Source organism: Anser brachyrhynchus, assembly GCF_964034855.1.
Source record: "Anser brachyrhynchus genome assembly, chromosome: 14".
NCBI lineage: Eukaryota > Metazoa > Chordata > Aves > Anseriformes > Anatidae > Anser > Anser brachyrhynchus.
The window spans coordinates 10569513-10585656 of NC_137709.1; the positions used below are offsets into that span (position 1 = coordinate 10569513).

The 16144-nt window shown below is 43.7% G+C and overlaps 1 protein-coding gene across 2 annotated transcripts in view; it reads right to left on the reverse strand.

Moving 5' to 3' along the window:
• ERGIC1 (endoplasmic reticulum-golgi intermediate compartment 1) overlaps window positions 1–16144 on the reverse strand; it is a 57657-nt gene that overhangs the window by 9716 nt on the left and 31797 nt on the right. For both annotated transcript variants that reach the window (XM_080555272.1, XM_080555271.1), the window contains 5 exons: window positions 9738–9832; window positions 8977–9101; window positions 6196–6300; window positions 2131–2191; window positions 980–1080 (listed from right to left, as the gene is read on the reverse strand). In XM_080555272.1, coding sequence (XP_080411398.1) covers window positions 980–1080; window positions 2131–2191; window positions 6196–6300; window positions 8977–9101; window positions 9738–9832 — 487 coding nt within the window. The remainder of the gene's footprint in view (window positions 1–979; window positions 1081–2130; window positions 2192–6195; window positions 6301–8976; window positions 9102–9737; window positions 9833–16144) is intronic.

The window sequence follows — 16144 nt, forward strand, 5'->3', positions numbered from 1 at the left end:
GTGGTGACATAAAGCAGAAAGAAGACATTGTTATCTGAATAGAGAGAGACATCCAAATCATTGGGACAAGCAAACCCCAAAATCACTAGACAGGAACACTAATCTGAGAAGTAGCCCATGAAAGTGTGTGTTTGAATCTCAGTTATCACACACTAGCAGTCATTAGCTATTAGAAATAGATCCTGGACTTTCACTTAGCACCTGGGTGGCAAATTATTTTAAATTGAATGAGGAATTTTACCTTAATAATTAAATATATTTTTAAAGAAGAAAGTTCAATACATTATTATTAAAATACAAGTATCTACACATTTATTGTAAATTCATTCAAGAATTATGAAGTTACAGTAACTATCATAATCCAGTATAATAAAGTAGATAACGTGAACTAGTCAAGCTTTGTATATTTGCTGCTGCAGATTCAATGGCTGAGTATCAGAAATCGACATTTGTAAAATGCTGAAAATTCTGGTACAATTCTGGTACAATTCTTTTCTGCTAATTCAGAGGGTGTTATCTCCTTCATTTCAGTTTATTTAGCTACTTTTATACTGGCTGTTTTCTGAGTTAATAAAAAAAATACTGGAATTGAAAAATTAAAGAAAGCCCAAGAAATCCTATCTCCCCTTCTGACACCCATTTAAAATGCAATGTAATAGGAGAGATCTACTACTTATAAAATCCTGAAGAACAAAAAAAAAAAAAAATCAGAAATGAGTCTCCCCCCTAGTCAGCCCAACTGAGTGACTTAATTTCATAAGCTAACTAGTAAACCAGAACCAGGAGCAACAGAAAGCCCTACTCTGAAGAGCTTCAGTTCCTCCTCCTCCCAGCAGAGGCTACTGCTCACCTACAAACAAATGTACATGACTGTAGAGCAGAGGAGCAAGAGGGACGAGGAATGATGACTGAAGATCCTCCATGCATCCACTGGGCTGCAATGAGGAGCTTCTCTGAGAACTACCTGCTGCTTCTTTACCTTATTTGCTACAGTATATTGGTACGAGTATCGCTGCTTGCCGCTCATGTCTTCATACACCGTTGGGACTATCTTCAATATGTAATCATGAGAGGCTAGAGCTATAGTCAGAAAAGGAAAGGAAAGTATAAATTAGTATTCAGAGAACAGAATCACAGCATGCGTAACATTTCAAAGCAAATATGGGAAATCAACTAAAACAAGTATGATTACAGAAAAGGTATCTCCTTCCTCATTACCTTCCAAGTTTGGATCACTTGAAACTTCCTAGCTGTTTGCAGTTAAAAATGATTGACACCAAGAAAAGCTGCCCTGGTTAAATCAAGAAGTAGCTAAGGTTAGAGCTGTAGCTCAGCTGGTTTTGACAGAAAGTGCTGAGGCACAACCTGTGTAGTCCTATTTCTTTTGTGCACCCATCTCTACTCCTTTCTCTTCTTCCTTCTCCTACAGCTGCTTAACAATTACTCATTTTACATTATTTAAATGGCTTGGGCCATTTTTTGTGTCTGTTGAAACAGTTTTAAAACAGAATTTAAATTGTTTTTCCTCAAGATCCTTTGGTCAAATGTAACACAAAGGCATTTGACTCTTGGAGGAAAAAAAAGAGCTATCTTCATGAATAGCCATAGAAATTTTGTTCCAAGAAATGGTCAAAACTGATATCCTACAGGAACATGAAGAAGTGAAGGAGAAAAACTAAGCTGAATTGTAGCATACATTAGAAATTTATTTCTGTGGTGTTGGTAATGAAGAAAGGCAATGAAAAACAATCTATCCTTCCATCCACTGTGTAGAACTTATGGTAAGTGTTAACTTACAATACAACAAGGAAAAGTCTTGGTGGTAGTGGCAGCAGCAAAGGGGAGCTACAGGAATAGAATGTGGATAAAAAAACCAACACGCTCTAATTCTACAGCAGATGGTCATACAGCAGAGGGCAACGTCCAGAGTGCAGAAGGACTGCAAAGGACCTTTTGGATGAAAACTTCTCTATAGTACTGGAGAAAATGGAAATGTCTGTCAGAAATGTCTGGATCATTTTGGTTAAAGCAGCAAATTAAAGACTTCTGGATACACCAGTGTTGCATGAATGGCCCTGTTTTCCCTCCTGCAGAGGGTGGCTAAGACCTGTAATCACCAAGAATACCTACGATTTGAGCTGAGTTTGTCTGCTCCCTCCAAGGCATTGAATGCTCCATGAACGTTCTGGACCTGGAAAGCAGAAAGACACATGAAGAAACTATGCTCTAACTTGTCACTCTTGACCTTTGCTTCCCTATCCTACCCTGTAACAAGAAGATCAGCCTGATTCAACCTTTCTAAAAACAAAGCCTCAACCCAGTACAAGATGACTTGAAATATCTCTCAGTGACCATCAGCACAAGGGTTGGTTCCAACGAAAAAAGTTGATTTCACAATGTCTTACAAGATGAAACTCCAAAGCCACTCCAAAGGTAAAGGAATTGCAGTTGGAGGAGGCCAATTGTGAAACAGCATAGTGAGATATTTCTTAAGAGCTTTGCATAGCTAACTGAAATTCACCTATCAGGCTGAAGGGAAATAAATGGGAGTCAGATTCAGGATAAACTCCAGAGTCCTCCTGCAAAGGTAGCTTATGTCAGAGCAGCTGGGTTTGCACAGTTTTAACTCATTAGCCCACCCCTCACACCATGCACACTATGCCCTTGGAGCTGGGAAGGACGCATGCCAACACTGCCATCCATTCAGCTTTTCCTACAGCTGGTCCCAGGCACGCAAGTATCTCTTTGCCCAGAATAACAGGATTTCTACCCCATACCTTCCACATACTATGATCATCTGGAATCTAATGTCCACCAACAGAATAATCAATCTGTGAACTCTAAACAAGGAAAACCCCACAGAACAGCTGTGGATTCGATGTCGCATCATTCACATAATGTACAGTAAGCTATACAGAAGGAACAAATAACTGCTACCTAGAAATTCCTGACCTTAACTCAGACAAGAAGGAAGAAAAGTTAGGAAGAAGTATTCAGTCATGCGTGAGTTTTACCTCAATAGCAGGACAACATACAAGAATTTCCTTCCCAGACCCTCTTAATAACAGCCAGCATGTGGATGCATTTTTCTGATACTAGTGGCTGTTTCCCTGTTCTGAATGCTACAGAGTAGACGATGATTTGGAGGAAGAAGAAACTGCACTAGTTTCTCTACTCAGAAAGGAAACTAAAGACACAAAATCATCAGCAAATTCAACTAGCAAGGTGCTGGTAACAAACACGAAGTGAAAGGAACAGCAGAACCTCCTACAGTGCTTTTCACTCTGCTGGGATTTCAAATATTTTACACAACAGCAACTATTTCTGAACTACACCTGCACCTACACATTCTCTCTCAGTTATTATACATACATGGAAAACGTCTATGTAAAAAAGCCTTCGAAGAAAGAGAAGCCACCGGCTTGGGCTATGGCATTATGTACCATGCCCAATGCTGCTGAGAAGTAAGCTGCTTACTGCATATCCAGGCCAGAGATCTTAAGACCATTTAAACCACTCTAACAGTAAATATTTGAGTCACTATTCAGCAAACAACTGTATCTATCCTGTGAAGTACCTGTATGTTTGGACTTGTGTTCTCGTCCTTGGTTCCCCAGCTTCCACACTTCTGTTTTTTTTGCAAAGCTGCAAAGTACAGCACTTCCACACAAAGTCACCAGACATCTCCACAAGCTCCTGTTTCTGTGTCATCAGGCCCTTTGCTGCACTTGCTTCTCCTGCCTTCGCAGCACGGTTGGCACCTGTAACTCTCAGCCTGACGCTTTACCATGATTTCCCGTGTGGAATATTCTGGACTCCCATTGCTGTACTTGCTGTCCGTAGACTGCTAATTAATCTCTGCTCTGCAAAGTGCACAGGTGTGTTCCTTGGGGGAACATACTTGTTTGTACCTTGTTAAATACCTGGAGGGACTTCAAGAAGCAATAAGATTTTGGCCACAGTAACAGAATCGTTTTGCAACAGAGAATTTACGCAAGCCTGTTTAGCCGGACATTCTCAGGACTACACTGCAGTACACTAAGGCCAAACCTAGTGCTTTGTGTAGTGGTACTGAAAACAAAGGGGGCTATTCCGTTGTTAGTTAGTGCCAACACTTGATCCTCACGCAAGATGGACCTCCAAAAAAAAAAAAAAAAGATGCTTGCCAGGGCTCTGAGCACCCCAGGCTTTAGCCTCTACAAATGCATTCAAAGACATACATATAACTTGACTAAGCAGGCAAAGTCCAACAGCAAGTTAAAATAATTTCCAATCCTGTAACTATCATGGGAAGACAAGACCTCTTGCGAAAACTAGTATTTTTCAACACAAAGGTCTGGCACCCAACACAATTTTACAATTTAAAATGTATAATCTCCTGCTTTCCACATCTGTTTCTTTACTTGATTACACGTCATGCAATAAGCGAAACAGTTTGAATTTTGGTATTGTTTACATTAGAAAAAAATGTACAAGAAGCCTGCCACTATTGTACATGAACTACCACAGAAGAACTGATGCTCATTCAATGCCAGATAAGATTTAAATCTCTGTTTCAAACAGATTTTTTTTTTTCCTGGAGAATGCAGCATGCACCTTAGTGACAGAGCTAGCAACAACCTACAAAGAAAAGTCCCAGCCCATGACACATGTGAATCAGACAAGCTCCTCAGCCCCCTTTAAGTAATTTGAGTGTATATTATATCAAAGCAGGTGGAAGACAAACCAAAAAAAAATATTTAAAGATGCATCTACATAGCTTTAAAGCTCTCCATATTTGCTGGCTCTCTACACTGCTTGCTGAGTCTTGATAGCACCTGTTTGGTGAACACAGACTTCTTTAATTTGTGCTGTTAAACTCATGTTTGCCTACAGGATCAGCAGCACCTACATGCTCCATTCTTGTGTATGGAGATGATGAGTAGTTATTTTGAGCTTTGAAAAAACTAATCGGAACTTGTCCAAATCATGAGCCAACTACAGATCTGCTAAACAGGTTTCTCACCGCCAGCACAGAAGATGCTCGCTCCTTTGCCCCCAACTGTCCAGGCTTCTCGTCTCATTGATGCTGATTCACATCAATAAGAATTGATGCTACATCATGAATTCAGCTACTCTGCTCAAAGACTCCCTGATAAAACAATGGGAACACTACCTTATAGCACCGATTTCCCACGCAAACTGCAGAACTCCCTATTAGCACTTACCTAATATTTTTCATAATCTCAGTGTACTTTACAGACATTAAGCCAAGCTTATTTATATGCTAATATTTCAGCGTTCCCACACAAGATATTTCCTAAAAGAAGCCGGGAGCAGAGTCAGAAGACTACAAAGCAACGCTTAGACTTGTTAGCATGAAAAAGGGTTTTGGAAGTGGGTGTACAAGAAGCAGACTAATGAGACGTCTGTGCTGAGGAAAGAAGATTACAGAGAGACTACAGGTAAGCAATGTTTAGGGTGAGTCGCAAACTGGGTGTGCACATATATAACTCCCACCTATGATGCTAGCTCCTTGGAAGTAGGCTAGAAAAGCACTGTAATCTGTCCTTATTGAGAAATCAGGAATTATTACATAACTTGCAACACCTGGTGAAACTCTATCCACAGGGCAAGTGCACGCGTTCAGCTTCTTCCCAGCAGGGAACTGGCAATTCTAAGTCTAACTTGTGTTTCACAGAACAAATTTGACTAATAGGTGTCTGCTATAGAAGCCTGGTGATGTGAATTAAAAAGAACTTGCTTGGTGCCACAGTAAATACAGAAGAGAGCACACATCTTCCCTCAGTATACTTACTCACTGCTCCTCTGCAAGAGGGTCAAGACATGTTTGCTAAATTAATACTAAAAACAGTACTGCATGGTATTTTACAGAATCGCTCCCAGCAGGAACACGGCCCCAGTTTTCCAAAGGCACCTTCTGTTTCAGATGAAAACATTTACAGCTGAAAACTCTATGAGTGAACGCTGCTCTTTCCTGAAGTGCTGGCACGCAAACACTTGCGAACTGTTCTGGACTGAGTGCGCACTGCATGAATCCATGGGATGTGCTTCCTTATTACCCAGGCAGTTCATTCTTGTGTTCTCCCCACACTGTACACGGCCCTTCCATAAAACCAAACAGTCCAATACCCAAGTTACTCTGTTTCCATTCAGTCCCCTAGAGAAAGGAAATTTTCAGGGAAGCAAACTCACTTGTAACTTGTCCCCAAATGAGAGCTTGTGGATGATGTGAGTCATGTCAGGATTCTGAGGCTGCGCAGTGGCACTGTGCGTTGACACATGAAAGTTACCAGGGACCTAAAATTAGTCAAGACAAGGAAGACAGGATTTCACATTTTATCCCTCAAGGCATTGCTAGGCTCTGTGATATGAAGCTGAAATGCCTGGATCCATCCAGCCTGGCAGGCTGTATCTACTTAGCAGCGGACAACTTCTGGCATGTCAGAGAAAGGCTCTGGAATATCTTTCTGCATGATACAGCACCACCATCTACATGATCAGCACCACCATATTTTATACAGAGCGGAGATCTGTTACATCTCAGGAGTCAGGCATCTTCTCATTGCTACCGCTGCTGACTAGGAGGTGATGAGTGGATCACTCCCAACTTTAGGGATTCCTAACACTTAAGGCTATGTCTTTCTTTCCCATTAAAATAAGATTCACGTCTCTGACAGGCAACAAATAATTGCTTAACATTTTACTCCCACATCTCACATTTGTGAATGGGCCCACTGTCACAGAACAACCTAAGAAAGCTGTGCATACTTTCTTACTGTAGTACCGGTCATGAAAAAAAAAATCGTATTTGAGAAGATCGTTAGGTTTTTTTTTTTTGATATAAAACTCATTCTTACCCACAAGAACTTTGGGGCACCCTATATAAACTATGCCACATCTTCAGCTTACAGCCCTGGCAAGTAGCTGGCTTCTAGACACTGGTTCTACCAATACAGAATTTGCCTTTTTTTTTTTTTTTAATTGAGAGAAATACAAAGTTCTGAAAAACACAGATTTCACCTAAGGTCTCAGTTTCAATACAGGAAATGAGCACTGGTGTCATTCTGACTGGATCACTGTAGCATGCACAAACTTTTCAGGTCACTAGACCTACACTATTAAGTCTTTCAGCAACTTCAGCTGAATGACTGTTAGAGAGCATGCAAGAAAATTTTCCTAGGGAGAAAAGGCTAGGAAATTCAATGGTTTTCATTTGCAAACCCTTTGGCAAAGCTGGGAATCAACCTGACAGTGCCTCAGACAACAGCAGGATGACAGCTATACAGCAAGGGCCCATTGTGCTTACTGCAGAGACTTCACCATCAGGGCCAAGGGAGGTCACATGCTGGTTACATGTGCTTTCAGGAAAGCTAAACTAAATGACTTGAGGAACGCCAGTGCACTCCTGGGAACACTTTCAGGCGTGGACATAAGCTGTGTCATCCACAGGCTTGGTAAACAGGGTGGCAGAGTCTGCAGTAAGAATTACACACAAGCATCTCACTGTTACCTTGTCCTTCCTCTCCAGGTTTGATGCCCTGCCATGTACTATCATGTGTCCTGGCTCTAATCAAGCCACCAGCTGCTCCTACAACTAACTTACATAAGCTCTTTAAAAAGAGGAGTGTCTTTGTTATGCATGCTTATGGCCCCACAGAATAATGCCCAACTGCAACACTCGGTCACGTTTCAAAGCAGGTCTGTGTCCCACTCTAGATACCAGCTCACACAGAAACCCGTAAAACTTCTGCTAAGGGTCTGAAGACTTTCCCCTCAGACACGAGAGGCTCAGGTTTTCAGAGACAGAAGCCCTGGGTCAGGCCCCCTCCCTCTAGTCCCAGGCACTACATGGGACAACGTGATTAGTGGCTTTGCACAAACAAAGCAGAGAAGGGCGCTCCTCAAGCCCTCACACAGCAACCCCCTTCTGAGTTGCTTTGCTGCGCAGAATGCACAACATATACCACACAAGTCCCAAAGTGTTTTAGCTCTATGCTTTCAGGATTAGCAGAACAAGAACTACCTTTCAAGAAACCCTTTCCCAGTTTTGTGGACTACCAGCTGCCAGTAGTTTTGGCGGCTTAGAGGTCAGGAAAGAAACGTCTTCTTTTTAAGTCCCTAATCCTTCCCATGCCACAGAATCAGTAAGAGGTTCTGCCTGTTATTTTTAGATGCGATTTAACATGACCTGGGAGGAGAAGGAAGTAGGATTTTGTAGCCTGTGGTACATGAGGAGGCGTGAATAAAGGGTGTGCCCTTCTTAGGACATCAGTGGGCCCCACCACTACCTCCCCCACCCCATCTAGTCATCTCTAGCATTACATAGCAAGATTATTCAATTCTGAACACACCCAGCCCAGAGAGGAGCCTCCTCCAGGCCTGGATTTTCATTCTTTGAGGCAGAAGCAAAGCATTCCTACAAAGCATGCGCACAGGCCTCATGCATGTATTCCAAACATCTCAGCACGGAGCCGTTTCTGTTATGCTGGCATCCTCTAGCAGGAACATTCCTGTCATTCTGCAGCTCTAGGAACAAAAGAGCACTAGGATAAAGACACTGCCAAAGACCTCTGCATAGTGAGTCACATTTTGGAGGTGCAAAAATCGTGACGAGTCAACACAGAAGCCATCGGCATTCGTAGGGAGTTCATAAATCCCCTAGACATCAGGCTGCTGCACTGAAAGAAACAGCACTGGCCGCAACACAGAGCCACTCTACTGTTAAGGAATGCTATCTGGATTACCTGCTTTGGAGAGTTAAGTCTGATCTAACATGTCCTCTGTGGCTCTAACTACACAGCCTCCTCTCCCCATTTTGTTCTGCAGCACCAAGAGCACCAACCTCACCTACTGATTAGGGGCATGAACGTAATCCCTGCAGGAGAGACACGAACACAGATTTTCACGAGCTTTTTACAGATCTTCCTAGCATTTCCCCAGCCAGCCCAAACTCACCCATTGTCACATACTCACCTTGTTGATGCTGAAATGTCCCTCAAACCTGCAGCCATCCCCATTATTGAGAGGTATCCTCATCGAGTTGTCAATATGACCCACTTCATGCCTTCCCATTTCATCCTGGATGTCTAGTCCAACTACTGCATGGGTGGGAGGGGAGGAAACAAAAATCAAAATCAAAGAAATAACAGAAAGGTTGCATAGGAAAAGCGTGCACTGCTTTTACCGGGAAAAATTCCACATCTTTTTTATTGACACATGACTAAACTGTGCTAATAACATCATCTGTCAAATACTGCTATACCAGAATGAAGTTTGTAACCACACTCTTCAGACTGCTTATTTGACATAAATATATCTCCTATGACCTGCCAGGCAACTTCAATCTCAATTACAGAATCAGAAAAACTTCAGGTAGAAAAGGCAGGTGATTTGTGAAAAGGCAATAATAAATGGCTGGTGCACTCAGAGTTACAAATGAAACTTGGGAGGTTTCTGGCTTCCAGACAGTAAAAGGTCACTATAAAAAAGGAAACAAGACTTAGAAAGAAGCCAGCAAGGGGGATCAGCCACTAACACGGGCTGCAGAGAGCACAGGGTCCAAGAAAACAGGTGGCCTGGCCTGGAACACAAAGCAGTTGAATATTGGCAAAGGTTGCAGTGACTTGATCTCCATCCACCCTGTTACAGAAGGAGGGTCACTGTACCAACTCAAGCCTAGTCCAAGTAGTACTTCAAATGCAACAAAAACCAGGTAATTGAAAGGGGATACTCACATTCGCAATTCAGGTTTGGTAAACTGATGTTCAGGTTCACTTCTATTTTACCTCCACTGTCTTTGTCTGGGTCATCCACATACAGCTCATTAACTCTAGAGGACAGAAGACACAGGTGGGTTCAGTCACAGCTACTTTTCACAGGAGAAGGGAAAACAAACAAACAAACAAACATCAAACTCAACAACCAGCTCTGCATGGAAAGGGAAAAAGGACATTTTGAGGCACAGGATTTGACTGCATGACAGCCTGAATTACAAGACAGAGCAGGAAGAGCCCTCCATAACTGCACAGGGACAAATCCCTTTCATTTTCCTTATCGCTTGACAAGTGCGGGATATGGTGGCTTTAGGCAACTACTCCCTTGTCCCAGCAGAAAACAAAACTGCTCTGATGTACGCTTCCTGCCCCTTCCCTAACCTGGGCTTCCATGACAGACACAGACCACGAACCTAATGCTGAGGAGGTGGCAGGAGGTCTGCTAGCCCTCTGCACACCTGGGACGTTACTCCTTTTGAGAAAGAAGGAAGCATGTGCTTTTCCACTTATTTCGTGAATAGTTTTAGAGAAAGGCTGCTCTCATCTACCCCACAGGAAAGCTTATTTGTGTAACTAATTGCCATTTGTTATTGCCACCCAGTTGACACAGCAGTGGCAGGAGAAGGCAGCACGGCAGGCCACTGGGCATGAGAGTCCCTCTGTGTGATTAACCATGCTAGGCAAGAAAGCTGCCTGCGTTTCTTCCTTTTTCTTCACTTCCCATCACTGGTACTCCATTTTTGTGTGCCAAGGTCTCCTCTTGCACTTTTCCCCTTGTACCTCTCTCCTTAATGTTTCATTTCAATCTGTGAGCCATAATCAAAAGGAACGACTAAAATTGAGGAGAAGAGGATTCAAGCCAGGAAACAGATGGAAGGAAACATCCTGGACAGCAGGATCTAACACACTACGCAACAGTCTCCCAACGAGTAATGATGTGCCAGCACTGTGGGTGCTATGAAACACATTTCACAGAAGACAAAATAGAGATACAGTAAAAAAGAACACAAGAGTATAAATATTGATTGTTGGCACATGCAATCCACCTGAGATGTAAAATATAAACCAAAAGAACCAACACAAGCACAAACAAATGAGCTAAAATGACCTTGAGAACCCAATCCAGCAAAACACACCACACTGACCCAAGAAGATGCTGAGGGTACCTAACAACTCTTTCTCAAAGTCTGACACTGTTCAGCCTCATCAAGTGAGAAGATTTGACAATTTATCTTCCAGCAGGACAGATAATAAAGCTATGGGAACTTACGTTTAGGCAAGGTGCATAAAATAAACTACCTTCGCTACGAAGTGCTCTGTTTTATTTTTATTTAATGCTCAAAGTGCACGAAACCCTTTGACAAGCCCTTGCTGAAGAATACATATGCTAATAGACAAACCAGACTAAGGGCAGCTAACAAGACAGAATCAAAGTGATTTTTGTTCTGGTGATACATCTCTGGACCATAATGAACTGTTTGCCCTGTGGATTCAGAAGAAACAAGTCTTCAGACTGAGAAACACACCGCTGCCAATTTTTTCTGAGGTAATTACTCACGGGTCAGTGGGGTTTACAGACACTCATTTAAAACCAGCACAGCATTTGTCTTCAGCTTCGCAGCCCTACCTTTCTCTGTTTTTAATTGGCTTGACAAGTTGCTTGCAATCATTACTCAACGTATTTTTCAAGTGATTAACAAAAATGACACAGAGGGAGAGGCAAGATTGCTCATCAGCGACCTAGTTAGAAGCTTCTTGGCTGAGCCTTCTCCTTCCAGGTGGAATGCACTAAATCTTCTACGTGTTCATTACTGGCAGATTGGGTAGCGATCAGGATTAAGTCATATGTCCAAATACGGTGGCGAGGAGCACTCCAGCCAGGAGAGGCGTTAGTTCCCCAAAGCAATGCACCTTTCTGCATTCTCCCATCCAGATCCCAGTTGCCAGCCAGCCTCTTTCGTAACCACACCTGGCTTCTCCCCAGCTCCCCGCTGTCCGAGATGGGTCCATGCCCAGCCAGCATCGCAGGCAACCTGATGTCAGTGGCAAAAGGGAGCATCTGCGCCAGGGCTAGCAGAGAAGCACGTGAGGCTTGGCACCTGAGCTGATAAATCCCAGCTCTTGGGAGAAAAATACTAGGAAGGTCAACGTTTGTAGTTGCTGATTTCCAATTCTGAACAAGCTAGAAGATGTGCAGTCAGGTGTGCTGCGTGAAGAAACGCCTGTACGCCTTTCAGTGACAAGTGAGCAAGAAGCGGTTGCTGGTAGAAGTCGACGGATACACTGCGCACGCAGAGCCTTTACGTGTAAAAGAGGCTTTTACATCGGAAGGCGAAGCGGTGAGGTCACTCGGTTGCAGACTGGATCACTGAGGCAAAGAGAAGTAGGCCAGTCTGCCCACGTCACGCCGCCCATTAGTCGCAGAGATAAAGGGAACTGGCGTCCCGTCCTGAGCTCCGGTCACTGGACTGATGGCTCCCAGCCTGTCTCTTGGGCAAGGCTCACGGCCGCTTCCTCCTCCTCCTCGTTACCTGGTAGTCCCCTGCTCCTCCTATCCATGAGGAATTTCACAGCCCTGTCTATCACCGTGTAGACATCTGGCAGCTTATAACAATCTCCTCACCTCACCTCCCTCGGGCCTGCAGCGCTGCCTCTGGTGGGGCACCCGGCCTGCCGGCCCATGCTGCTGCCTCCTCCCAGCTCGTTAGGAGGGCCTGTGCTAACAAACCCAGCAAGGTTTCTCATCAGGGGCTCCAAACCGTACCCCTCCCACTGATCTGCTGCTACTGAGGTGCATCTCACCATGGGGAACCTTGGGCACAGTGAGAACATACCACAGGCCAAGCTTGCCAGGGCAAGCCTCTTTCAACAAACTGGAGATTTCACTCCCAAAACACTTTCTGGAAATCCCACAGGTAAAGCAGACTCCCAGGGTCAAGGCTGCTCCTTCCAGATCTCCCCCTGAAAGTCTGGATGGAGCTGGCAGAGAACTGGCACTCACATCTCAGTTGCTATCCTCCTCCTCAAGGCCAAAGAAAATCCCAAAAAACAAATTGCACACAGCCTAATTATTTTATTTCATCGGACAGTTCTGGGATGTTGAGGAAGCAAGTATTTGCCACCTCTAGCAACTAACTCCCCCTGAAGGGATAACGTCTCCAGAAGAAGAAAAGTTGGCTGTAATTTATACCTGTCTCTTCTGGAATGTAATGTGTCCCAGGATTAGAGCAACTGTGCCTAACAGTGAATATGGGACAGTCAGAAGGGAAATAAAATCTGAGGTCAGGCAGGACTCTGTAAACACAGCTGCTTCTATAGCTCTTTACAGAGGCAGCATACAGGGTTGTATTGTGACTCCAGAGGTGGCACATACCTCCTCCAAAGACCCCAAGCAAGTAGGAATTGGTATTTTACTGGTCGACGTTAAGGTCTGTTTGAATAGAAGCTTTATAATAAAGCAGAGGCGAGATGCCGAGCTATGAAAGTATAACAAGGGCAATAGCAAATGTAGGAGGTACACCTCTCCCTCCCCAGGGCCTCCCATCACTGCTTCAAGGAAATGGAGGAAAGTTTCTCTACGCAGCAGGGGCTATGATCTACACAGAAAGAATCTGCTTCACTTCTAGAAAGAGCCACTGTGAAATACTTCACATTCCTAAGCAATGCTGCTTGGTGATAGATGTTCATCCCGTTTGCTTATAAATTTGTAGCATTACACAGAAACAGTCATCTAAGATTGCAGATTGTGCAAGCGGCACAAGAGACAGAATGAAAGGGGGGAAGAGCAGCAAGAGGGCTCAGCATTTCTTTAAGATTTTATCCAAAGACGGCCAGACTTGTTCTCCAAGCTCTGGAACTTAGATTTATGATACAACAGCTTTGTTTCCCCAGAAACAAAACTTCCCCGATAACTTATTTCCATCCAGCAACCCTGGCCACCCTCATTAGACACTTGAGCACTTCCACAGCTGAAGAGCCTGCGGCCCTTTGAATACAAGAGGAGACAAGAGGAGACACAAGGCATCAGCCTTTCAGGGCTTCACGCTCTGCCTTGGGTGCTCTCTAAGCACATCGTCCTTGTCCTCCGTCTTCCTTGGCTTAGCATTTGCTTCAAATAGCAGATTTTTTTTCCTCCCTCTTTCAGAGGGAAAAAACAAGCACTCTCCTCCCCAGTCATCTCCCATACAGACAAAAAATACAACCACTTACTCCAGCAAGCTACATTTTACCTTCTCCTCTAAATCCCAGGAGGCATTCTCCACTCTCCAGCCCAAAGCTTCTCTCAAAAGACTCTCTCAGGCAAACTCTCCAAGCCTTCTTGGCTCTGCTTGCCATTTCATCTCACCATCACAACCGTTCTAAGCCTAGAGTCCTGAGCTACCTCCTTCTCGTTTGTGACAAACGAGAGACGACCCAACACAGGACAAACAAACCATCGTGTTCTCAATTTGTGTGAAGAAAAAATAAGCAAATCCGCAAATTCTCTGCTGCGTAATAAATTGTGCACATCTATTGCTCTGCCACTCGTAAGCTTCCTTCTATGCTCTGAATATCAATCGATTTGTCATTTAGAAGGTCTTTGTCCCACATTAGGTCTTTGCTCAGTGTGTTTTCTATGCTTCACAGCTGTCCTACAAAGGAAGGAATTACAGTTCTCCAGGAGGCAGGAAGAAGAAGGGTTCAAAAGACGTCAATGTATATTTGAATCAGAAATTGCAAATGACATCACGACAGCACCTTCCGCTTCCTGCTAACCCATACACGTACATTAGGACAAATGGCATAACGACACTTCACAAATATATAGCACCTTATATTAGGTAATCTCCAAGTTACTACGCAAACACTAATTAAGCTTCTTAACACCCCTGAGAGGTAGGCAGCTAAGCATTACATCCTTCTACAGAAAACTGTCTATCCCAAGGTCAGACTGTGGAGAGAGCAGGATTGCAGCTCCCCTTCTCCTCCGACTACCAGGCCGTATTTCACCTGCTGGTGTAGCCTGCTCCAGCATTTCGTCTGCCTCAACTGGATGAGTTGGAGGAGTTGAAGTTGCATCTCCAACTGGTGTCTGGGGCCCGGAGTTGTAGCGCTGTGCTTCTGGTGCACGCAGCACATGTTCCAAGGCTACGGTTTCCTGCAGCAGAAATGCTTATTGCACCTGCTGCTTACAAAGGGTACCACCTGACCCTGCAAGTCATGGTGAGAAATCATCACGGGCCAAGAGCCACAAGACACATTTCAAATACCTTGGAGAGCTAAGGGACAGAAAAGCTCTCAAGGTAAGTATGATAACAATTCTGCTTCACCGCAGGATCATATTCGGCCATGCAAATGAATCCAGCGTGAACAAGCAATGTTGGTCTCAAAATCACATGGCTTTTTGCTTCCTCCCATTTTTGGGGTACCTGACAGCCTGCATGAACAGTTGAGTTGTGCTGCATGGCCCCGGCACGGGAGCTGGGCTGTGTGATATTCACAGACCAGCCAAAGTATTTTTCATAACGATTAAAGCAAGCAGGTGCCCCCAGTGAGTGCCACAGTCACCTTAAATGAACGAGGGATTTGGACATTGCTGATGATTTATGCTTGATGATTTATGCTTCTACAGAAAAGCAGTATTTTTATTACAGATATCCTTGCTTACATAATTAATTGCCTTGCGGGGGGACACAGCCTTCCAAGCAACAAACTCGTCACTTCAGCCTGTTCAGTGTCATTACTTCAATTAAAACAAACAAAAATAAATAAATAAATAAAACACCACCCACACACCACCACCACCACTACCAGAAACGGTCTTCTGCTTTCTACACAGTGTGTTGTGGCAGATGAATTGTTGTTGAGCAGAAACATTCATACCACAAATACCACATTCATACCCTCCTACCCCTTCCCCTGGCTGCCAATGCAAGGTAGTCTAGATTAGTTAATTACATCTTTCCTTCTTAATAATGGAATACTTGGAAAACTCTTATTGATCCTACAGAACATAATTCATGACCTAATTACGGCCATAAAACTACAGGATTATCATCTTGCCGGCTATTAACTTCTGGAACTGATCTGGGTTAATTAGAAAAGAGAGGTAGTTTCTACGTTCTTGATTTGCAACATGACAGCAAGATGAATGAGGAAAGCCGTTAAAGGTATGCCAAGCAATTTCTACCCTTCAATCTACTCTCAACCTGTCAATCCTGCCCAGGAAATACCGGACACAGTTAACACTTTGGCTTTATGTCTGCAGCCATTTGAGTCATTTGCTCAGTGGGACAAATGTGTTTGATACTGCCAGTTTTGCAGATGTTCAAATGTGGGACAAGGACCTCCTTTTCTTTATCTGTCTTTTACAGAATTAAGGATTTCGA